Here is a 25,075-nt window from a genome sequence, read left to right on the forward strand (position 1 = left end):
TTTAAATACTACTGTTGAAAAATCTAATACGAATCAATAATTTTATGATTTCATAAAATGTACTGGAATTACCTTTATCCATACAGTTGTGAGTTTATAAAAATTCTGATACACTTTATGTTCCAGTTAGATGCTATTTTAGAACTCCTAGTGTTAAACTGGCTATCATAGCACTGTAGGAGCTTAGAGAAAAATTCTGAGTCTGTGTACTACTCCTAATTTCCCTTTTTTTCCCTGCCTCAGGAGTCTTAGAGGGCAGAGTCCTCTATCACCAGCTTTCCAGCAGTAGTTACAGTGTAAAAGTACCTGTGAAGATTAATTTTAGAAATAGTGGCTTGTATTATAAAAAGGTATATATGACTTTTTCTTTAACCCAAGGGGCTGCTTATTTGCAATTAAACATTTCTTCTTCCAACTTAATTTGTATCATTAAGAAGCTTCAATCTAAGTTTTATATACATGTACCAATATTTTTTGAACATTATTAAAGGAATTAACAGAACTCTGAAAGTAAAATCATTTTTAATTATATGTATTTTATTTTAATATCCTTCCCAAAGAACATTTATAGTTGATAATCTAATTTGGGTTAAATGTATCACTACTCAGTTTTATCTTTTGAAGTGTTTTCCACACAGGACTTTGCTCAATGATGTAAGCTTTAGTTGTTATCATTCTGTAGCAGATGCTATCTATGTATGATTTGGAGGTGATCTGGAAGAAGATACAAACATGCAACATTATTTAAGAAATAAGGTATTTTTTACAGGGTCACATCATAAAATACCTAACTTATTCAACAAGTATTAATCAGTACTATGTATGAGTGATTAGAGTAATAGAAAAATACCTGATATTTGTCTTTATGGAATTTCAAACATGCAAACCAGAAAAGTAGAATACTATTAAGAATTGCTTCAACAGGGATCTGTTCCAAGTAAAAGAGTAAGGAACACCTAACTCTGCCTATGGGAGTTGGGAGCACACTTTATGGAGAACAAGCATGAAAAGAACAGTGGAAACTAGTCAAGTTATAAAATAGCATGTTTGCACTCTGACAGTTCATGACTACCAATATTTATACTTGAGAATTTGAAAGAAGATTTAAGTAACCAGTAGGGCCAACACAATGTATATATGACCAAATGATCTTTTGACGTAAATGAGTGATTCTGATAGTTGCTACTGGAATTGAGAAGACTTGAGAGGCCAAGTTCAGGCTTGGGAAAGAGTTGCATGTGTTTGGAAATAGCAACTTCTCTAAGGGAAACAATATTTGTCAGTTCCATTGAATAGGGAATGCACTTTGAAGTGAAGAATCTCAAAGTTTATCAGTGTGTATGTATGTATGTCATTTTCCTCAGGTGACTTACCTTAGCTATGGTGCACATAAGATTAATCGCATTTACTGTGTTGTGTACTGGAAGTATCCGTAAGTTACTACCCAGGAATCTGGGGGAGAAAAAAATCGTTTAAGTTAAATAGATCATATGACTTAAATTTGTTATCCTAAGTGGAAAGAAGAGACAAAAATCCTTTATTGTTTGTCATTTGTTTATTCATTCATGCCTGCCTTATTCTACAGAGGATTTAAAATGGCTTTAAAACCAGAACTTAATTGACTAAAAAGTGTTCCACTTCTGATTTAGTCTTGCTGAAGAATTCCATAAATCAGCATGCATTCTGAAACTTGTCACCCTCATTCATAGAAGAGCTCTTTGGCCTGCGTTGTATTAAAAATGAAAGGTTAACATTATAAAGTTTATCTTTTGGCAAAACATAATTCACTTGCCTGAAACAATTCAGAACTGAAGTACATAAAATAACTTAAGGAAAACAGGTCTGTAGTGTTACTGTCCATACCTCTGCTGAATCCTGAACATCAGTTTCCATTCTTCAGGTCCATGCAGGGCAGCAAACAGAACCAAAAAACTATTTTGGTGAATGTTAATAAACTTCTCAATTTTGGCTAGAAATGTTTCTTCAGCAGACATAAAGCATTCTCTAGCATCCATCAATAAAAATGCAACTCCTAGGAGAGGTGAACGTAATATAAAATGTCACTTTGTCATATTAATAAAATTTTTTATAAATTTAGTAAAATCAACAAAAATAAGTTAAACATATATGTAAGTGTCCAGGCCTTAAACCCATAACAGATGGAAATCACTATAACAAAAGTCTTACACAGCAAAATAATTAGGTAGTTCTTTGAAGTGCTCTGTAATAAAAGGATGACAATCTAAATATTTAAGGGGAGAACCCTTTCTGGGTCAGTAACCATTTTTTTTTTCCTTTAAGGCACTATCCACAATGAAAGTAAGGCCTAATTTTAGTTACATGTTAATTTTTCATGTTATAATTTTTAAAAGCTGGAAATCAACTAAAGAAAAGTAGTTTTAAGCAAACTTTTAGTTATTCCTTGGAGAATCTTTTGTATCATAACATAAACCATTATATAAATTAACACACTCAGGAGCAGATATCTAGGGTCTCTGAAACAGTATCAAGTGTAGAAGAATGCTCCAGAAGGCTTCCCTAGTAGTCTGCTGGTTAGGATTCAGTGCTTCCACTGCAGAGGGCACAGGTTCGATCCCTGGTCGGGGAACTAAGATCCTGCATGCCATGTGGCAGTCTTCCCCCAACCTCCCAAAAAAAGAATGGTCCAGAAGAGAAGCTTAATCTGATTAGCTCTTTAAAAGATGAGTGGAAGACACAATCTCAGGAAGTAAATAACTATGTGATTATACTAATTGAATGAACTTAACGCTAAAAATTTATATAACCTTTCTGAATCTAAATTACCTCATCTGTAAGGCTGGAATAATAGTTCTTTGATAGGTTTGTTAAAAGGATTAAATAAGAGAATGTATATAAAGTGACCAAAGCATACAACAGAGTAGGTATTTACCAAAAATATTTTACTTCTCTCTAGAGGGCTCTCTATCCAACCAGGAAGGATGAATGTGAGGTTGGACCATTTTCAGCTTGGATGTCTATTTCTAGGAGCTTTTGAAAGTGCTTGTCTTCCAAAATCTCTGTTAGAGAACTGGTCTATTCATAACCATTCTAATAAAATCCTTTACCTCCACATCTTAACACTTCTGTCATTTTCTAAGCACAAGTAGAGCTGCCCCCTTCCCATGTCCCCAGTTTTCTCATATCCTAATCTAATTCCTTTGCCTATGACTCACAGTTGTATAGTTTTATGATTTCAGGAACATGTGTCCCCATTTGGTTCTTTTAGTTAGTATTTGTTTATATTATGTTCAGTAAACTCTTGTACAAAATCATGAAAAACATTCTCCTATATTGTTTTTTTTCCCACCTAATTTTTTTAATTGAAGGATGATTGCTTTACATCCTGCATTGTTTTTATATATGGATTTTGATCAATATGATGCTAGCTTCTTCATTAATATGAGTAATATTTTAAATGTTGATTGTTAGGGAGGGTGGCTTTGTTGTACTTTCATGTTAGTTTCAAAGCAAGTAGTTTGTACCATCCTCTACTAGACTTCAGTGATTTAACTTTAGTTCAACAATTGTAATCTAAAAAGGAATGTATTTTGTAATTGGCCACATGTACTGCTTTTGCAGGAATAACAAAGTTTTATTACACATTCACCTTTCCCAAAAAATAACACCTTAAGCTTATTACTTCGTTACTGAACTACTGAATAATTAGAATTTACGTGCACGTATTTATTAACAAACTTAAATCAAGGAAGTCAGCAAATATACTGTACCAGAAAGAGAAAATATAATTGATCCATTCTCCACTGAATTTGAATACCTAACCTTGTGGCTTCGATTTTCTAGGGCAGCTGCAACTTCGTAACTCTTAAAAAAAAATTTTCAGAAATACAGACTTAAAACATCTTTTTAATAGTTAATTAAAGTTAATGAAAAAACATGAAGTTTAATAGCTTCTTTTATAACTGTACACTTAAAGATTTGATCATTGAGACACTAAATGTGCTGTCTCTATGGAGGAAAAAAACTTAAAAAAAAACTAAAAATATTTAGTTCTCCTGAAATACACTATGGGTTTGGAAATGAGTTGTGTACTAGTTATGTTACCTAGGGAAGAAACTAAGGACAATATTAAAGAATTAAACTATAAGGGCAAACACAAACTTCTTTTTAAAAAGCAACTTGAAGATGGATTCTTCACATACCCATAATTATGTGGATAAATAGGAAATTAGAAATATTTGAGGCCTAGAAATTAGATGCTTAGTATTTAAACCAAAAGTCCTATTGTCTTCATACATATTTTCTAACTCACCTAAGTGCTTACAACATTTGAAAAGTTTACTAAAGGTAACTGTAAACAGATGAACTGGAGAATTGATTGTCTTTGTAGTTTTCTGTACGGCACTTCACGGTTGTGTCAGTCATCTAACGCACCACATCTAAGAAACACGTCACCTTCTATTTATTCATTAATGCATGTCAGAATCCATCTTTAAGTTGTTTTTTAAAAAGAAGTTTGTGTTTGCTCTTATAGTTTAAATTCTTTCATATTGTCCTTAATTTTTTCCTTAAGTAACAGCCGTAGTAACACAACTCATTTCCAAACCCACAGTTTATTCCAGGAGAACTAAATATTTTTACTTTTTTTTTTAAGTTTTTTTCTCCATAGAGGGACCACATTTAGTGTCTCAATGATCAAATCTTTAAGTGGTACAGTTATAAAAGAAGCTATTAACAATTAGATATTGCCTAAAGCACTTCCCCAGTGGCTTAGCATTCATTATCTGCCTGCAATGCAGAAGACACAAGAGGAAGATCCCCTGGATGAGGGGCATGGCAACCCACTCCAGTACTCTTGCTGGGAAAATCCCATGGACAGAGGAGCCTGGCGGGATACAGTTCACTGGGTTGCAAAGAGTTGGACACCACTGAAGCGACTGAGCAAAGCATTAAAATATAAGTGGTTCATAGTATTTACTGACTGGTTAAAACTCAAGCTTGTTAGTCTCCAAGTAGATAGAAATCCCTTACATTTTATATTTTGCCTCATTATTATTATATATTTGCCTGTGTATATTTTAAGTACACAGGTTGGAATTAGGTACCAAATACTTGATTCCTTCCTAAAGATAGAGTATTTTATGCTACTCAGATTCTGACCTAGAGTTCAATTAAGACTCTTCCCATGAGTTTTCTGCTGTTTTCAAATTATATATTGCTTCCAGTGATGGCAGATTAAGTAATTTAGGCCAACTCTCCTGCTGAAAGCATCTAGAAAAGCTGGAAATTTTTAAAAAATCTGCTTGAATGCATCAGAGAGCTAGCAGGATAGTGAAAAATTACAAGACCAAGACCTATACAGAAATTCAAAGATAAGAGACAGGCATTTAGGCCATTTTCTCCCCTGAGGGCATCTGTCAATTCAGGAAGAGACAGATGAGAGGCTGAAGAGAGCATTTGACAAAAGTGGAACAGCTCTCACAGGGGCTGCAGCCTAGCTTCAAACCATTTCAATCCCTAAAATTGGATTAAAGTGATACTGTATTACTAGTGTTCCCAAGCACCTTGCAGAAGCACTCCCTAGAGCAACTCTTCTCAATTAGGTCTCCTCACTGCAGCTACAGAACAAAGAAAATTATCTGAATATTTTCTCAATTCAAACATAACAAGTATCACTGAAATGAACAGGACATAAGCTCCTTTATTATATACAATAGAAGCTGGGTGGCCACATCAGCAAATAAAAATATAGAACATCCAGTTGCAAATAAAAATATAAAACATCCAGTTAAATTTCAATTTCAGATAAACATGATATTTTAGTATTAATGTAAGTATGTCCCATGCAATATTTGGGCTGAACTTAAACTAAATTCATTATTTACCTGAAACAAATTTTAAGTTTAACTGAGTGTCCTATATTTTATCTGGAAACCCTGCTTAGAGAATTAAAGGTTTAATTTTCTCTCAGAATTAAGGTTTCTCTAGAGGAATATAACACTATTCTAGGCCTCAAATAATTTCTACAAACACTTTTTTTTCAAATACAAATTCCAACAATCAAAAATAATCAAACATATAAAGAGACAAAATTACATGAAAAGAGAACTATGAGAAACAACAAGTAATAGAAACAGTAACAGGACATACAGTAAAGTTACATGTGTACCTTAAAATAGCTATTTACTATATTCAAGGAGATAAAATGCAAGATTGAGAATTTTGGTAAAAAATTAGAAATTATATAAAAGGATGTAACAGATCAAACCAGTCAATCCTAAAGGAAATCAACCCTGAATATTCACTGGAAGGACTGATGGAGAAACAAGCTCTAATACTTTAGCCACCTGATGCAAAGAGATGACTCACTAGAAAAGTCCTTGATGCTGGGAAAGACTGGGCTTCCCTTGTGGCTCAGCTGGTAAAGAATCTGCCCTCAATGCGGAAGACCTGGGTTCGATCCATGGGTTGGGAAGATCCCCTGGAGAAGGGAACTACTGCCCACTCCAGTATTCTGGCCTGGAGAATTCCCTGGACTATACAGTCCATGGGGTCTCGAGGAGTTGGACATGACTGAGTGACTTTCACTGGGAAAGATTGAAGGCAAAAGAAGAAGGGGGTGGCACAGGATGAGATGGTTAGACAGCATCACCGATCAGTGGGCATGAATCTGAGCAAACTACAGGAGATAGTGAAGGACAGGGAGCCTGGCGTGCTGCAGTTGATGGGGTTGCAAAGAGTTGGACATGACTGAGCAACTGAACAACTACAACAGACAAAACTTACTATAAATCTGAGATAAATCAGATCAACAGTTGCTTGAGGCAGGGAACTGGATAAAGGACTGATTATAAAAGGGCATGAAGTAATTTTCTGGAGTGATGAAAACGTTCTATATATTCTGGGGTGATGGTTACACAGGTATACACATTTGTCTAAATTCATTAAGCTTACACTTTAAATGTGTGTATTTTATTGTATGTAAGTCCCACCTCAGTTAAATTGATTTTTAAAACATCTTTCAAGATCAAGGGGGAAACAAAAATACAGTAGATTCTTGTACAACACAGATTTGAACTGTGTGGGTCCATTTATATGTAGATTTTTTCAATAAATACATATATTACACAATCTGAGGTTCACTGAATCCTCACACACAGAGCTGCTGATACAATGGGTCAAATGTAAAGTTAAAGGTGAGTTTTCAACTGTGCAGGAATCAGTGCCTATAACCCCCACGTTGTTCAAGGGTCAACTGTATTTTGAGAGGAAGACTGAGATGGTCCTCATTGAGGTAATTTCTAAATTATATTATTCAGATTAAAAGGAAAATGATCCAAAACAGAAGGTTTGAGCCAAAAGAAGAAGAGCAAAGAAAGTAACAAAGACATGAGTAAATCTAAATAATTACTAACTTTAGAAAATAATGTTTTGTGGAGTTAAAAAATTGAGAGAATTTAAACTATATGATAACAACAAATACAATACAGAAGAGGGTGACTGGAATTAGTATTCTAAGATTTATTTGTCATGTAAGAGGAAGATAAGTAGCAAACAGCCTTTTCCAGCACCCCAAGAGATGAGTCTATACGTGGACATCACCAGATGATCAACACCACAATCAAACTGATTATGTTTTTTGTAGCCAAAGATGGAGAAGCTCTATATAGTCAGTAAAAAACAAGACCTGGAGCTGACTGTGGCTCAGATCTTAAACTCCTTATTGCAAAATTCAGGCTTAAATTGAAGAAAGTAGGGAAAAGCACAATGCCATTCATGTATGACCTGAATCAAATCCCTATGATTATACAGTGGAGGTGATGAATAGGTTTAAAGATTTAGATCTGGTAGATAGAGTGCCTGAAGAACTAGGGACAGAGGTTCATAACATTGTACAGGAAGCAGTGACCAAAACCATTCCAAAGAAAAATAAATGCAAGAAGGCAAAGTGGTTGTCTGAGGAGGCTTTACAAATAGCTGGAGAAAGAAGTGAAAAGCAAGGGAGAAAGGGAAAAATAGACCCCAAAAAATGCGGTGTTCCAGAGAATAGCAAGGAGAGATAAGAAGGCCTTCTTAAATGAACAATGCAAAGAGAGAGGAAAATAATAGATTGGGAAAGATTAAAGATCTCTTCAAGAAAACTGGATATCAAGGGAACATTTCATGTAAGGATGGGCACAATATAGGACAGAAATGTAAGGACCTAACAGAAGCAGAAGAGATTAAGAAGAGGTGGCAAGAACATACAGAACTATACAAAAAAGGTTTTAATAACCCAGATAATCATGATGTTGTGGTGACTCACCTAAGGCCAGACATCCTGGAGCGTGAAGTCAGTGAAAGTGAAAGTCGCTCACTCGTGTCCGATTCTTTGCGACCCCATGGACTATAAAGTCCATGGAATTCTCCAAGCCAGAATACTAGAATGGGTAGCCTTTCCCTTCTCCAGGGGATCTTCCCAACCCAGGTCTCCCACATTGCACACAGATTCTTTACCAGTTATGTGAAGTCAAATGGGCCTTAAAAAGCATTAGTACAAACAAAGCTAGTGGAACTGATGGAATTCCAGCTGAGCTATTTAAAATCCTAAATGATGCTGCTGTTAAAGTGCTGCACTCAATATGTCAGTAAATTTAGAAAACTCATCAGTGGCCACAGGACTGGAAGTGGTCAGTTTTCATTCCAATCCCAAAGAAGGGTAATGCCAAAGAATGTTCAAAATACTGTACAAGTGTGCTCATTTCACATGCTAGCAAGGTTATGCTCAAAATCTTTCAAGCTAGGCTTCAGCAGTAGGTGAGCCAAGAACTTTCAGATGGATTTCAAGATGGATTTCAAAGAGGCAGAGGAACCAGAGATCAAACTGTCAATGTTCGTTGGATCATGGCAAAAGCAAGGGAGTTCCAGAAAAACATCTACTGCTGCTTTACTGACTATGCTGAAAACTGTGTGGATCACAACAAACTGGAAAATTACTAGAGATGGGAGTACCAGACCACCTTATCTGTCTCCTGAGAAACCTGTATGCGGGTCAAGAAGCAACAGTTAAAACCAGACATGGAACAATGGACTGGTTCCTAATTGGGAAAGGAGTATGACAAGGCTGTATAATGTCATCCTATTTAACCTACATGCACAGTACATCATGCAAAATGCCAGGCTGGGTGAAGCCCAAGATGGAATCAAGATTGCCAGGAGAAATATCAACAACCTCAGATATGGAGATGATACCACCCTAATGGCAGGAAGTGAAGAGGAACTAAGGAGCCTCTTGAGGAGGATAAAAGAGGAGACTGAAAAAGCTGGCCTGAAACTCAACATTAAAAAAACAAGATCATGGCATCCAGTCCCATCACTTCATGGCAAACAGAAGGGAAAAAAGTGGAAGCAGAGACAGATTTTATTTTCTTAGGCTCCAAAATCACTGCAGTGACTATAGCCATGAAATTAAAAGACACTTGCTTCTTGGAGGAAAGCTTTGACAAACCTAGACAGCATATTAAAAAGCAAAGACATCACTTTGCCAACAAAGGTCCGTCTAGTCAAAGCTATGGTTTCTCCAGTAGTCATGTATGGATGTAAGTTGGACATAAAGAAGGATGAGCACTGACGTATTAATGCTTTTGAATTATGGTACTAGAGAAGGCTCTTGAGAGTCCCTTGAACTGCAAGGAAATCAAACTAGTTAATCCTAAAGGAAATCAACCCTGTATATTCATTGGAAGGACTGTTGCTAAAGCTAAAGCTTCAATACTTTGGCTACCTGATGCAAACAGCCAACATATTGGAAAAGACTCTGATGCTGGGAAAGATTGAGGGCAGAAAGAGAAGGAGCAACAGAGGATAAGACGGTTAAATAGCATCACCCACTCTATGGACAAGAATTTGAGCAAACTTTGGGAGGTAGTAGAGAACAGAGGGGCCTGGGATGCTGCAGTCCATGCATGAAGTTGTAAAGAGTCAGACACAACTGAGTGATTGAACATCAAAAACAACAATAAAAATTTATTATTTACTTTGGACTTTGTTGGGCTAAGTATGTATGTATGTTAAATTTTCTAGGGTAACTATTAAAAAACAGAAATAGAGCATATAACTTCCAAAGCTAGTTAAAGAAAAAAAAAATGAGACAATATTAACAATCAATACAAAAAGAGGCAAAAAAAAAAAAAAAACAGAAAAGGTGAGACAAATAGCATAAAATAAGATAGATAAAACATAATAAATAAAAGCAGTTGTTTTTGGCAAATTAGAATTGGTTGCTGTCTTCCTCTCTTACAATCACTCTGACAAAGCTAAAGAAACAAGAGAAATATGGGAGAAAAATATGGATTCCAGAAATCTAACAAAAAGAAGCATGAAAAATTCCAGTGAAACTTAAGGCTGTCTTAAAACGGGTATGGAGCTAGATGGCTGAAGCCAACAAAGCAGAGGGCAGCGTGAGGCAACAATGAAAGAACAGGGTAGATTTTAAAAAATCATACTCAAAGTCTTATTCTAACCTCTCTCTCTTCTTTACCATGAAGAATCATCTCTTGCCCCCTCATTCTAGACATTAGGTGGTATCCATAAGATAAACATCTGGGAAAGGGTTAGATAATCCTGCTAGTTGCAGAGTTAAAACACTGATCAATTGCCCTCAGGCATTCAACTTCCCATTCCTTCCTCCTTCAAGCTGTAGGGAGTCTCCTCTCAATGCTACTAAGTCTAGACAGGTCAGTTCCTGTTGTTTACTTCTCCAAAAAACCTTAAGTAATATATGTTCATATGAATTGTTGTTTTTGGAATCATTTAACATCTCTTAGAATAGGCTTAGTGAGAAAAAAAAAAAAGAAAAACTTAAGAAAATGTCCAACTTTGAGATATTTAGAGAAGTAGGAAAATGGATGCAGTGATCTTCCTAATTTATCTTTAAAATACATTTTAGATTATATACTTGCTGATTCACACAACTTTGGATAATCAAGCTAAAGGTATTTTAAAATACTGTTCTATTGCTTAATTTTAAATTCAAGATCAATGGCCCAAATGCCTCTTTTACCTTAAGAGATGAGCTAATAATAATGGTGGTTGTCCATTTTATTTTTTCTTTTCCATCACTTTCAGCCATCTCTTTGGATCAAATCAGCTTCTGGTAGTGCCAACAATCTGAGAAAAATAACAGCAAAAATAACACATAGAAATGTTTGCTTGATGAATGAGTAAATTTCAGAAAGAAATAAAATTAGGGTAATGGAGACATTCTAAAGAATACTTGACAGTCAAAATTTGACACTAAAAGAGTATCTGTCTTGTTATACATTGTTTTTGTTAAAGTCACTTCAGTTGTGTCCGACTCTTTGAGACCCTATACCTCAGTAAGTAAAGAATCTGCCTGCAATGCAGGAGACTGGAGTTCAATCCCTGGGTCGGAAAGATCCCCTGGAGAAGGAAACGGCTACACACTCCAGTATTCTTGCCTGGAAAATCCCATGGACAGAGGAGCCTGGTGGGCTGCAGTCCATGGGGTTGCAAAGAGTCAGGCACAACTGAGTGACTAACACTTCACTTCATGGACTACACCCCCATCAGACTCCTCTGTCCATGGGATTCTCCAGGCAAGAATAGTGGAGTAGATTGCCATGCCCTCCGGGGATCTTTCAGACCCAGGGATTGAACCTGCGTCTCTTACATCTCCTGCATTAGCAAGCAGATTCTTCACCTCCCGCGCTACCTGGGAAGCTCATTATACTTTACGTGTTAAGCTCACTCAGTATTATGCTCCCCATTAACAATTATTACAAGCAATGGTTCCCATTTCAGAGCATTAGAGAAGAAAGATGTGAAAGATCTGAAATTTTATCCTACTTGCAAACTCAAAAGTTAACCTGCAAGAATTTCATGGGTATAGGGTAAGACAAAAGACTCTTGGATTAGAGACAAAGGACAGTTTTCTACTCACAGCAACAGGAGTATCACCATTTTCTTCTAGCAGTTCCCCAAGGGCAGTTCCCATGGGGTGATGAGACAAAAGCCATCTGTACACACAGGGGGTTACACTACAGGAAAGGAAGTTAGAGCTCAGAAAGCCCCAACCTTTTCTAAAGAGACTGCAAGCATACCTGCCCTCTGCTCTAGAGGCAAATAACGTAACTATCTCTAACTTACAATTATTTACCATACAAACATCCTTTGAAAGTTCAGGGGTGGGACATTTCTAAAAAGTACACTGGTGATGCTTGTTGATGCTGGCCTGGGGACCACATTTTAAGAATTCCTACACTAAGGGAAGAAAAAGCATTCTAGGCAGCAATAACACAACAACAAAGCATAGTATACTAGCAACCCGATAATAAAAGAAAATGATGTAATAACAGAATTCTGTTATTCTGTTCAGTGCACTAAAGTTGAAGATATACATGTCTGGGGTAGTTGGGTGGCAATAAAAGTGAAAATTACTGCAAAGCTAGTAGCATCAAACTGAATTTAATTATGGTCTGAATTTGGCACTTTTCTGATATTGAGACTAAACACCCTTAAGCTATATTTCCATTTCTGTGACAAGTTTTGCCCATTTTTCTATTAGATTTCCTTTTCTCCTTCATTTGTAGGATTTCTTTACATATTCTGGATATCAGTCTTTATTAGCTATGTGTGTTTTCTCCCAGTTTGTACTTGTCTTTCCCTTCTTTATGGTAATATCTGATACACACAAGTTAAAATTTTCAATATTGTCAAATTTATCAATCTTTTCATTTATGATTAGTGCTTTTTTGTTTCTCTGTTCCAAAGTCAAATATTCTCCTTCATTGTATTCTAAATTCTTAGTTTGGCCTTTCAAATTTAAGTCTTTAATTATTCATCCGGATTTTTTGTATAGAGTCTTAAGTAGGGATCCAATTTCATTTTTCTGAAAATATGGCTATCTAGTTGTCCCAGAACTGTTTATTTAGTCTCCTTTCTCCCCCTGGTCATTAATAATACCACCTTAGTCATACAATGTTTCTATATTAACAGACCTGTTTCTGGGTTCTCTATTCTATTTAGTCGCTCAATTTGCTTATTCCTAAATCAATGTCATACTGTTTTTTTAATTATCATAGATTTTTAAAAAGTCTTGATATCTTTATGGGAAGTCTCTCCATCTTAACTCTTTTTCAGTTGTGCTGTAGCTATCCTTTGGTCATTTTTCATCCCTATAAATTTTAGAGTCATCATGTCAATTATTTTAAAAAACCCTGTTGGTTAAAGATTGTTTGGGGAGTTTGTTGTAATGTTTTTGCTGTAAAAAGTGTTTCAAACTCTGCTGCAATGTTGCTGAAAAGCATGGTGCTTGTAACAGTTCAACAATCCATGGCTGCTCACTCCGGCTTACTTCTACTCTCCCTCTGAAGCAGGTTAGCGCTGAAGGTGGTATGGAAAAGATTTCATATGTGTTCAATTGTTTGTTTCTTCTTCCTTCTCCCTTTGGCTCCCCCCTAACCCTCCTTAGCTCCCTCAACCTCTTTTGTTCAATGTATGTATCTTAAAGCTAATTTTTACTACTGGATATCTGACTGGAGCCATAGATATAGAATCTGTATTGTTCAAAACACAGCATGGAATTAACATTAAACTTAAATAAAACTGAATTTAAAATGCAAAAAAAAAAAAAAAGAAACCCAAAACAAAAAGCCCTACTAAAGGGACTTTTAAAAATTAGAAATGCATTTATCTATAAAACAGTTTTGGAAAAATGCTTTTTTTGGCCATGCCACGTAGCATGCAAGATCTCAGTTCCCTGAAGAGGGATCAAACCCATGCCCCTTGCAGGGGAAGCATGGAGTCTTAACCACTGGGCCACTGGAGAAGTCCCAAAACTAAAATTTTTATGAACTTGAGACTTTCCATCTGTGAATATATCTCCTCATATTTAGGACTTATAAACACTCAAGTGTTTTCATTTAACATTGTGTCATAAGCATTTTCCTTACGTATTTTTAAAAATATGTAAAGGCTGGGTAACTTTCTTTTGTATAGATATGACACACTTTATTTGACAATTATATAGGGAAGGAAAAATAATTTCTACCCTGCCCTTCTGAGTTCTTGGCTTAGACCCTCCCTTATTATAAAAGACAGATAAGAGAAACACAAACAGAATTTTATTAACATGTATACCTCATGTATACATGGGAGATACCCAGAAAAATTGAGTAAATCCTTGAGATGGCTCAAGCTACCACCTTAAATACCATTTTAAGTTAATGACAAAAGAAAGACATCATGGAGGAGGCCAATTATGGAAGGGGCTTCCCTGGTGGCTCAGAGGGTAAAGTGTCTATCTGCAATGTGGGAGACCCTGGGTCGGGAAGATCCCCTGGAGAAAGAAATGGCAACCCACTCCAGTATTCTTGTCTGAAGAATCCCATGGACAGAGAAGCTTGGTAGGCTACAGTCAACAGGGTTGCAGAGTCGGACACGACACAGTGGCTTCACTCCTTGGTGGCTCAGACAGTAAAGAATTTGCCTGCAGTGCAGGAGACCATGGTTTGATCTCTGGGTCAGGAAGATCCCTTGGAGAAGGGAATGGCAACCCATTCCAGTATTCCTGCCTGGAGAATTCCATGGACAGAGGAGCCTGGTGGGCTACAATCCATGGAGTCACGGAGTCAGACATGAATTATCAACTGACAATTAGGAAAGGCACAGTACCAAAGGTAAGTTTTGTTATGCAGATTTAGGTTGGTGCCATTTCCACTGATAGGAGTTTCCTGTGATTTAGAATCATCCTGCTGCTACTTTCCCATAAACAGAGACGAAGACACCTACAAAAGATTTCCTTCATAAATGTAAATATCCTTCACAAAAGGGTAACTTCTACTCTGTTTTCAGAGCTTCTTCTGTGTCTGTTTTTTTTAAAAAAATAATCAGCTCAAAATAATCCTTACGCCAAAAAGGCATATTCTAGGGTGGCATTTCTGCTACCCTTCAATTATCACTGGGGTGATTTAAATTAGGCATTTAATCTGGTCGCAAATTTTTCCAATTACAACTGATCCTGCAATACATGGAATTACCTTTCAAAACCATAAATATTATATTCCTCCCCAATTAAAAATCCTTCAATAATTCACCATGGCTTACAGAACAAAGTCTAAACTGAAGGTATACAAATTCTTTCCTATTCAGCCTCATGTCCTGCCATTCTTCAACATATTACAAATACTCTAGCTATTCTGAAGAACTTGTTGTCCTGAACAAAACGTTTTTCACATCTCATCCCTTTACATATTTTTTAACTAAAACTCCCCTCCTCTCCTTGACAATTCCTATGTAATTTTAATAAGCAGTTTGTGCTTTTCCTATTCTCTACAGGCAATTAGGACCTTCCCCTTTTGTAGAACTATAGTACTCCAAGCTTATCTTTATTATATCAATCATTAATATAGTTATATTTGTTTATATAGCTGTATTCTCAATGAAAAGACTTCTCACTGGAAGCTCCTCAAGCAGTGGGACCATGTTTTATTCATCTTTGTATTCCCAATGCCGAGCACAGTGCCCAGCACTTTTAGCAAGTTCAAACAGTAAGTCCAGATATCAGAAGCAAAATAAAGGTCAAAGCAAAATAAAGGTCACAGCAAACTGGGAACAAGTAAGGGGGTTACTGGTTGACTGCCATGAAGAGGGAGGTTTTTGCCATGTGCCTTTCTTATGTGTTAAGAAATCTGAGGTACAGAGATGGATTAAATTAGTTTAGGAGAATAATATAAGACATACATTCAAACTTTTTGGTAGAAGACCCATGGTGTAGTAGAAAGACCACAAGTTAGACGAGGGATCTAGTCTTGTTATCTATTACTGTGATCATTCAATGTCTTTGAGCATATTTTCATGGGAATATAATGACAAACAACAAGAAGAATAACACTAGGATTTCTATTATCTCAGAATAGTTAAGAAAATCAAGTTTACATAGGAAAACATAAATATGACATATTATATTATTACCATCATTATATGCTCTGTCAACTCCTTTAACCAAGCCAAAACAAAATAATAAATCACTTTTACAAAACTTTCAGTACTTTTTTCCAAATGCTCCAACACAAATACTCCCTCAGTTACATTTTTCTCCCCTAGAGATCTCTTCTCACTCATGTAGACTCTAGCCTTCCCTCTTCAACATAAATTGGAGATCTGGGTCTGATTCATTAGCTGTCATCCTGGGAATTCCTTTCTCCTCTCTCCTATGTTAGAGCTATGTTTCCCTTGATTTATTTTTTCATTTTGCAGAAGCATTCTTTAGTTGTTTTTTGAAAAAAAGAATGCGTGACACATACACTTATCAATAGATATAGAGATACGAAATCCTTACCCTATCCCTAATTTATCCCTATCCCTATATTTAATCCTTATATTGAAAAAGACTTCCCTGGTGGCTCAGACAGTAAAGCGTCTGCCTACAATGCGGGAGACCCGGGTTCAGTCCCTGGGTTGGGGAAGACCTCCTGGAGAAGGAAATGGCAACCCACTCCAGTATTCTTGCCTGGAAAATGCCATGGACAGAGTAGCCTGGTAGGCTACAGTCCATGGGGTCGCAAAGAGTTGGACACGACTGAGCGATTTCACTTTCACTTATATTTAATTGGCAGGGCTTCCCAGGTGACTCAGTGGTAAAGAATCCACCCACCAAGCAGGAGACTTGGGTTTGATCCCTGGATCAGGAAGATCCCCTGAAGAAGTAAATGGTAACGGACTCCAGTATTCTTGCCTAGGAAATCTCATGGATAGAGGAACCTAGCAAACTACAGTCCATGGGGTCACAAGAGAGTCAGACGTGACCTAAGTGACTAAACAACAACAACAATATCAAGTGTTGATAAGGATGTGGAGAAACTGGAACTCTTTCATACACTGCTATTCATAAGATATGTGGTACAATCGGTGTGGAAAATATCTTGGCAATTTAGTTAATCATATACCTACCATATAATCTAGTCATTTCACTCCTAGGTATTTTTACAAAGGCAAAAGAAAGCCTGGATCTATACAATGAGGTAAACACGAAGGCTTTATTCATAATACCCCCAACTAGAAACAACTCAAATATCCCTCAGCAGAAGAATGGATATTGTGATATATCTATACTCTAGTATTACTCAGCAATGTAAAGGAACGAACTACCGATTCACACAACAACCTGGATCTAAAAAATTATTATGCTGAGTAAAAGAAGCCAAAAAAAAAAAAGGATTACTATATGATTCCCTTTGTATAAAGCTCTGGAAAATGCAAACTAATTCACAATGACAGAAAACAGAATGGTGATGATGGAGGAATAATGACAGAAGGAAGAATTAGAAAGGGTAGGAGGAAACTTTGGGGAATGATGGCTACATTCATTATATTGATTGGTGGTGATGATTTCAAAGGTGTATAAATGTATCAAAAATCATATACACTACAATTAATTACACATTAATTATACCACAATATAGCTACATATAATAATGAGTGTATCATTTTTCAATTAGCAAATTCTGTGTGTTAAAAAACCAAGCACAGGTGTTCAACACGGGAGCCATTCAAAATGTTTCCAGTGGTGGGACTCTGAAATCTACAGTAATTCTATCTACTTCATTACCAGTTGCTTACTCTTGCTGCTATGAAAACCAACATTAATGCCAGACAGCTGAAATCAAGCAAAGAAAGCAAAGCTAATCTTTCGTTATGAAAAGTGAAAAATAACCTTTTTGAAGCACCTCGACAGTTATTGAAAAAGGTCCCCAAAGCTACCACATGCCAATTATTTTCCAAAAGGAAAAACACATTGAACTTCTGGATAAAATAACCTGTACTGCTTATATGACTAGGAAACAATCTTTGCTTCTACAGGATCTTTTTTCAAGTGGTAAGATCTTTTACAATAGTATGAAATTGAAGATATCTAATTATCAAAACTGGAGAAGGCAATGGCACCCCACTCCAATACTCTTGACTGGAAAATCTCATGAACAGAGGAGCCTAGTAGGCTGCAGTCCATGGGGTCACTAAGAGTCAGACATGACTGAGCGACTTCACTTTCACTTTTCACCTTCATGCATTGGAGAAGGAAATGGCAACCCACTCCAATGTTCTTGCCTGAAGAATCCCAGGGATGGTGGAGCCTGGTGGGCTGCCATCTATGGGGTCACACAGAGTTGGACACAACTGAAGCGACTTAGCAGCAGCAGCAATTATCAAAACAGGAATCTCCTAAATTTCTGTTAGAAGCAGCTTTTTTTCATATTCTTAAAACATGGAAATTACCATGATGAGGATATATCAGTAATAAATTCTATGTATTTAGGAGAAGATAGGACTAAGGTGAGTTCTTAAAGGAGGAAAGAAGGCCCCAAATAGGCATACCTTTTTGGATTAGAAATTGAGACAAACTCAGAGAGCACAGCTTATCTGGCATGGAGATCTACCCAATATGGCTCTGGGAGCTACAGATGCTGGGAATTCTCAAACATAAAATCAAAACACAAAGTAAATGGGATCAAGAGCATCTAGATTTTTTAAAGGTTTTAGGCTTATTTTTATAAAGACTATGCAGTTTTAGGCTTACTTTTATAAAGACTATGATAGGGCTTCCCTAGTGACTCAGAGGTAAAGAATCCACCTGCCGACGTAGAAGACACAGATTTGATTACTGATCCAGGAAGATTCTACATGCTGTGGAGCAACTAAGGCCATGCATCACAACTATTGAGCCTGTGCTCTGGAGTCTGGGAACTGCACCTACTGAAGCCCACGTACCCTAGAACCTAGGCGACAAGAGAAGTTACCACAATGAAAAGCCCATGCATCGCAACACAATGCAACGAAGAGTAGTTACCATTTGCTGAAACTAGAGAAAAGCCCAGGCAGCAACGAAGACTCTAGAGAAAAGCCCAGGCAGCAATGAAGACTCAGCACAACCAAAAATGAGTAATTATTTTTTAAAAATTACTTAAAAAGACTGTCTTAGTCATTGTCAGGGCAATATAACATAATGGTCAAGAGCACAAGTTCTGGGGTTGGAGTGAAGGTAAAGTGTTAGTCACCAGGTCGTGCCCAACTCTTTGTGACCCCATGGACTGTAGCCCACCAGGCTCCTCTGTCCATGGAATTCTCCAAGCAAGAATACTGGAGTGGGTTGCCGTTTCCTTCTCCAGAGGATTTTCCCAACCCAGGGACTGAACCTGGGTCTCCTGCATTGCAGGCAGACTGAGCCACCAGGGAAGACCCTAGGTTCCAATCTTGGTTCTGTCACTTAACAGTTGACATGCACTTGGGCAAGTTACTTAACTTCTCTAAACCTCAGCTGTCTCCAATTTAAAATGCAGAGAATACACCCTCTTTTACAACATTCCTGTGAGGATTAAATCAGATCATAAAGTAGCAAGATAGTGTACTGGTTAAAAGTGTGGGCTCTGGAGCCAGGCTGCCTGATTTAAATCCTTGGCTCTGCTACCTACCACTGGTAAATGATCTGACCTTGGGAAAATCACTTAACTTCTTCATGCCGCAGTTTGCTCATCCTTAAAATGAGGATAATATTTCCTGCCCCACAGGGCTATTAAGAAGATCAATGTGTTATACATAAATCATGTAAAACAGTAGAGCACATAATAAGTAGTAATTATTATTGAAATGTATACTGCATTAATTAAATAGTAAGCTTCAATAAATGCTAAATACTGGTAAACAAAAAGCACAATGTACATTAGACTGTTATTTCTAAACATGTAATTTTTATTTTTTTAAACAGAAAGTTTGGGTGCTCAAAAGAAAGCTGGCCCATGTCTTATAAGTAACAGAATTTCATGTCTGTTATTTCCACTCCTTAGAAGGTTCAAATCTTTTGGTTATGCTGTAGTTTAGATTATGTCTCAGCATTTCCATGAAGCCTTTTCTAATGATATTTCAATTTTTGTTCTTCCTCCATACTAGTCCACAGTAGATAGTTTATAAACATTTTGTTACTTGATTTAATTGGCATCCACAAACCAGGCTTTTCCTTCTAGCATAGGCAGTTTGGAGAAAAAAGAGAGGAAGCTGAAGTGATTCAAACTTGATAATAAAATTAAAGGCTTCTCTGAATAGAGACATAACCATCACAAAACAAAAGATCAATTAGATATGGAATGTGTATATACACATATTTAAATATATATATTTTATAACGCGAGGAATGCTCAAAAGAGAACACAAGAAACTGAGCGCTGAACTTCAGTTTTGGTTTTTCAACAACAAATGTGAAAAGGAAAAGACTATATAATTTTACATGTTAGGAAATTCAGGCTGAGAGGATGGTGTCAAAGGGCATATATACCTACAGAATGAATATGAATGGGTTTACTTTTGGTAGACTGGACATGTTAACAGTTATTAAGTCTTCCAATCCACGGATGCAAGATATCATTCCATTGAGAGAGTCAGTTCTTAAGCAGGTTGATAGGGAGTCTAGGGGTCCCCAAGGAGAGAGGGGTCTGGAATCCTCAAGGAGGAAGAAAAGACAAACTTTTTTCTTTCTCCACATTCCTTAGGATTATATAACAATAATGTATCCTGCCTAAGGACAGTCTTTGGATTCAACCTTCTGTTATCTTAAAATGTTAATTATGGGAGTAGACCTGGTCTTTACAAGGATGTATCTTGCCTGAGGACAGTGTTATCTTAAAATATAAATTATGGGAGTAGGTCTGATGAGGTCTTTACAACCTCCAGATATTCTTTGGATTATATAACTTCATTGTTAACACTAGCAAGGGGGTACTCTTTCTGCCCCCTTCTGACGCCTATGTCAGAAGCTTTCTCTATCTCCTTTATACTTTAATAAAACTTTACTACACAAAAGCTCTGAGTGATCAAGCCTCATCTCTGGCCCCGGATTGAATCCTTCTCCTCCGGGGGCCAAGAATCCCAGTGTATTCGCGTGATTCAACAACAACCTTTCACATTTACTTGTTTCTTCCATTTCTTTCATTGATGTTCTGTAGTTTTCAGTATACAAGTCTTTCACCTCCTTAGTAAAGTGTATTCCTAAGTATTTTACCCTTTTTGTGCTTTTATAAATGGGATTATTTTCCTAATTTCCTTTTCATGTAGTTTGTTGTTTGTATACAGAAATGCAACTGATTTTTGTACGTGGATTTTGTACTCTGCAACTTTACTGAATTGATATATTAGTTCTAACAGTTTTTTCTTGCCTAACTGATCTGGCCAGGACTTCTAGTACTTTATGCAGAATGGAAATGGTAAAGGTGGGCATATCTGCCTTGTTCCTGGTCTTAACAGGAAAAATGTTCACTTTTTCACCTTTGAGCATGTTACTAGCTTGTGAGCTCATCACTTACGGCTTTTATTATACTCGGGTAATTTTCTTCTATGGATGAATGAGCTCTAGAGATCTGCTGTACAACACTGTGTATGTGCTCAATAGGTCAGTCGTGTCCAACTCTTTGTGACCCCATGGACCGTAGCCTGCCAGGCTTTTCTGTCCATGGAATTTTCCAGGCAAGAATACTGGAGTGGGTTGCCATTTCCTACTCCAGAGGATCTTCCCAACCCAAGAACTGAACCAACATCCCTGATGTCTCCTGCTTTGGCAAGTGGATTCTTTACTATTGTGCCACCTAGGAGTATACAACACTATAATATATACTTACAATTTTATTAAGAGGGCAGATCTATATTAAGTATTCTTTCCACAATAAATGAAAAAAAAAAGTGAATGAGTCCAAATCTAGATCTAGCTCTTTTCCTTTTTCAATTAGTACCATGTTTATTATCTCATGCCTGAGCTACTCTAATTACCTCCTAACCCTCCTTTCAAATCTATTCTACAAACTCTTCTCAAATAATTTTCCTAAAACTTGAATTATAGCTAGATCACTCTTCTGTCCAGAAAACTTCAATGGTTTCCTAAAGCTTAAGAAATTAAATCCAAATTTGTTAGCCTAGCATTCAAACTCCTCTTCCCAAAGTCTGGCCCCATGTTTCCTTTCCAGAAGTACTTCCCACTAACAGGGGCAGCTTCACTGACATGTAATCTGTGTAGTCTCATAGGGCCCCACACTTAAAAGGATTCTATACTTGGTTTATCACTATTATTCTCCTATTGCTTTCTTGAGAATGTGAATTTTTAACCAAAAGGTTCTATGTTTTCATTTCACACTGGGCCTGTAAATTATATAGTCAATCCTGCCCTCTATAACAAAGAAACCCTATACTTTCTCACCTCACTACTATACCATACTATTTTCTTCTATCTGAAACAACTACCTTGATCTCTGCCTGTCAAAATTCTACCTACTTTTTAAAAGCTCACTCATAACACACTCAAAAGTTAAATTACATGCATATTAAGATGACAAGGAGGTATCATGTTGTACCCATGAGAGCCTTCTTAATTAGGGTTCTGGGATATGAAACTCTAATGCCATTAGACCAAGGTGAGGAAACTTTTTTGTATAAGGCTGGAGAGTAAATATTTCAGGCTTTGTGAGCCATATAATTTCAGTTGCAATGACTCATGAAAGAAGCTACAGATAGTAAGGAAACAAACGAATGTGACTGTATTTCTTAAACTTTATGTACACTAAGATATGAATTTCATATAATGTCCATGTATCACAAGTATTACTTTTCTTTGATTTATTTTTCTCAGTCACTTGAACCACAACTATCCATGGCTCCAAATGTGGAAGGCCAGATTTGGCTCAAGGGTCACAGTTTGCCTAGCCCTCCCTAAGATATCCACGATATATCATGATTTTGCTTTTCTTCTATACATCTAGAATGGTACTAGTCATGAGAAAATAATCTCTTAAATCACGTTTTACAGGTTTAATTATCTCACAGAACTGTTGAGAACAGCTGCAGTAAGAGTGACAAAAATTAAAATAGAAAAAAGAACTTACAAGGATATGAAGCAACAAGGAGTCTTACACATAGGTAGGTAGAATGTAAATTGATACAGACATTTTGGAAAATAATTAGGGATTAATGGGGTAGATAATTTTTAAGGGGCCTTTAGTGTTCCTGCAGGTTTTTGCTGGATATGTATAGAATATTTTTCACGTGCAATAAGCAACATTGAGGAATGAGGCAAGCAGGCTTGTCACTATTAATTAACAAGCGTTCTTCCACTCAGTGTTAACACAATCCACTCTGTTAACACAATCAACTGAATGTACCTTCACGAGGTCTACCTATGTTATTCTCAAATCCCTGTGGGATTTGGGGGCCAGAGGAACCAACAAGAATCTGAAACTTTGGTTACTGCTTTGCCACCAAGTTTCAAAAAATCCTTTGTTTCTGATCCAGGTGGCCTGTTTCCTCATCTGAAAATCAAAGGCGTCTTATGCCAGGTCCAAAGCCCAAATATTCTGGGCTTTTGTCGTTATGGTTTCGTCTTTCCCAAGTTTTCAAATTTAAATAAATTTAACATTGCATAATAACCTCTTTACTGTAACTTGCTTTACCGCTCAGTCTCCTCACTAGTCAAGTGACAGAGACTGGCCTACAAATCTTCACGGCCTCTTCGATTTCCTACTTTCTAGAAGAATCTTCCTCACCCCGTCCCCTCCCCTTCCCCAACCTCCCAGGAGTGGGAAGTGTGAAGAAATTAGAAATTACACCGAAGGAGAATATAAATCATGGGCTGGAAGTCAGAGGTTTGGAAAAGAAAGCAGTTCCCGAATCCTACATGAACAAGCCGAGAAAACCCGTTTCCACATAGCTCCCAAAAGAAGAAAAGGCTACGGAGGATCCTTTCTCACCCGCCAAATCCCTGAGGTAAAGATCTGTTCGCTGATCTTTACCTCAAGGTTTTTCAAAACTGAGAAAAACCACACTGGCAGAAGAACCAGGTTATCAGCAGCCTCATTCCCAAACTTGCAAACACACCTAACCTGCACGTTGTCAGGGACAGCTCCGCTGCTCCCAAGATTCAGGAATTTTCCAGGAGAAGCCCTTTTGGCGGCGCAGGAGGCCCAGGCGCGTTCTCTGCGCTCAGGGCCTCCGCAGGCTCTGCGCTCAGGGCTTCTGCGCAGCCGCAGACTAACAACCACGCCCCACGTGTCTCCCTGTTTGGAGCGCTTATACGAGAAACTGTGCAAGGGACTTTTCACGTTAAATTTAGCTCCCTGAACTGATTTTTCACAATTTCTTAAATTTAGGCTCAATTCGTATAGTACTACTGTGAACATAAAATCAAAGTGACCTCCAATTTATTCAAATTATGAAAAAATACGGTTTCATTAATGGCTGTAAATGTAACGTATAGAGGTCTGGGTATTTCCTCTTGGGACTCTGTTGTTTCAAACCTAAATGAAGCTCAGCAAATTATTAGGCACTGGTGCTCACAATTGTAAAAATTCAAAAATAAGGAAAAAGGAAAACTACCATTTGCCTAGAGCCTAATGGCTAGAGTACGAAATGATTTATGTGTCTTCCTTTATAAAAGATGGAGAGAAAGTGCTCCAGGAAAAAAATCCTCTGCGGAACTCTTGTGATACGATTAATTATACCATAAGGTAGCCATTTTGTATAATAAATGTGGAGTTTTCTATAAATGATATTAAAATTAGATGCACTCTTTTGCTGCCTCTTTTGGACAGTTAAGACATGACAAGACATATGAGAGGAGTCAAGACCTGGCTGGAGCCACACCACCTGGGTTTGCAAACTCAAGGAATTGAGCCAGCAGCTGGTGTGGGCAGGAGGGTTTGGAGGACCTCTCCTTGGAAGGTCCTCACGTTTCAGAGCAGGCTAATAGCAGAGGAGTAGAGGAGACATTAGAGAAGGCAATGGCACCCCACTCCAGTACTCTTGCCTGGAAAATCCTATGGACGGAGGAGCCTGGTAGGCTGCAGTCCATGGGGTCGCTAAGAGTCCGACAAGACTGAGTGACTTCACTTTCACTTTTCACTTTCATGCATTGGAGAAGGAAATGGCAACCCACTCCAGTGTTCTTGCCTGGAGAATCCCAGGGACGGGGGAGCCTGGTGGGCTGCTGTCTTTGGGGTCACACAGATTTGGACACGACTGAAGTGACTTAGCAGTAGCAGTAGCAGAGGAGACATCCAAGATTAAACAGAAG

At 37.3% G+C, this 25,075-nt stretch overlaps 1 protein-coding gene across 4 annotated transcripts; it reads right to left on the minus strand.

Moving 5' to 3' along the window:
* Positions 1 to 93: 93 nt before the first annotated feature.
* C3H1orf146 (chromosome 3 C1orf146 homolog) lies at positions 94 to 24,038 on the minus strand. 4 transcript variants are annotated; one of them, XM_061411221.1, is made up of 6 exons: positions 23,886 to 24,035; positions 11,021 to 11,127; positions 3,750 to 3,843; positions 1,864 to 2,032; positions 1,374 to 1,452; positions 94 to 714 (listed from the first exon to the last, which is right to left on the minus strand). In XM_061411221.1, exons 2-6 carry the CDS (start codon positions 11,087 to 11,089, stop codon positions 580 to 582), a joined length of 546 nt encoding a protein of 181 aa, XP_061267205.1. In that variant the 5' UTR covers positions 11,090 to 11,127; positions 23,886 to 24,035; the 3' UTR covers positions 94 to 579. The 4 variants fall into 4 exon arrangements, with proteins under 4 accessions (XP_061267205.1, XP_061267206.1, XP_061267208.1 ...); XM_061411222.1 differs by having other exon boundaries at positions 23,881 to 24,035; XM_061411224.1 differs by lacking the exon at positions 94 to 714 and adding an exon at positions 842 to 986 and having other exon boundaries at positions 23,881 to 24,036.
* Positions 24,039 to 25,075: the final 1,037 nt, after the last annotated feature.

The sequence above is a fragment of the Bos javanicus genome, chromosome 3 (assembly GCF_032452875.1).
Source record: "Bos javanicus breed banteng chromosome 3, ARS-OSU_banteng_1.0, whole genome shotgun sequence".
Lineage (NCBI taxonomy): Eukaryota > Metazoa > Chordata > Mammalia > Artiodactyla > Bovidae > Bos > Bos javanicus.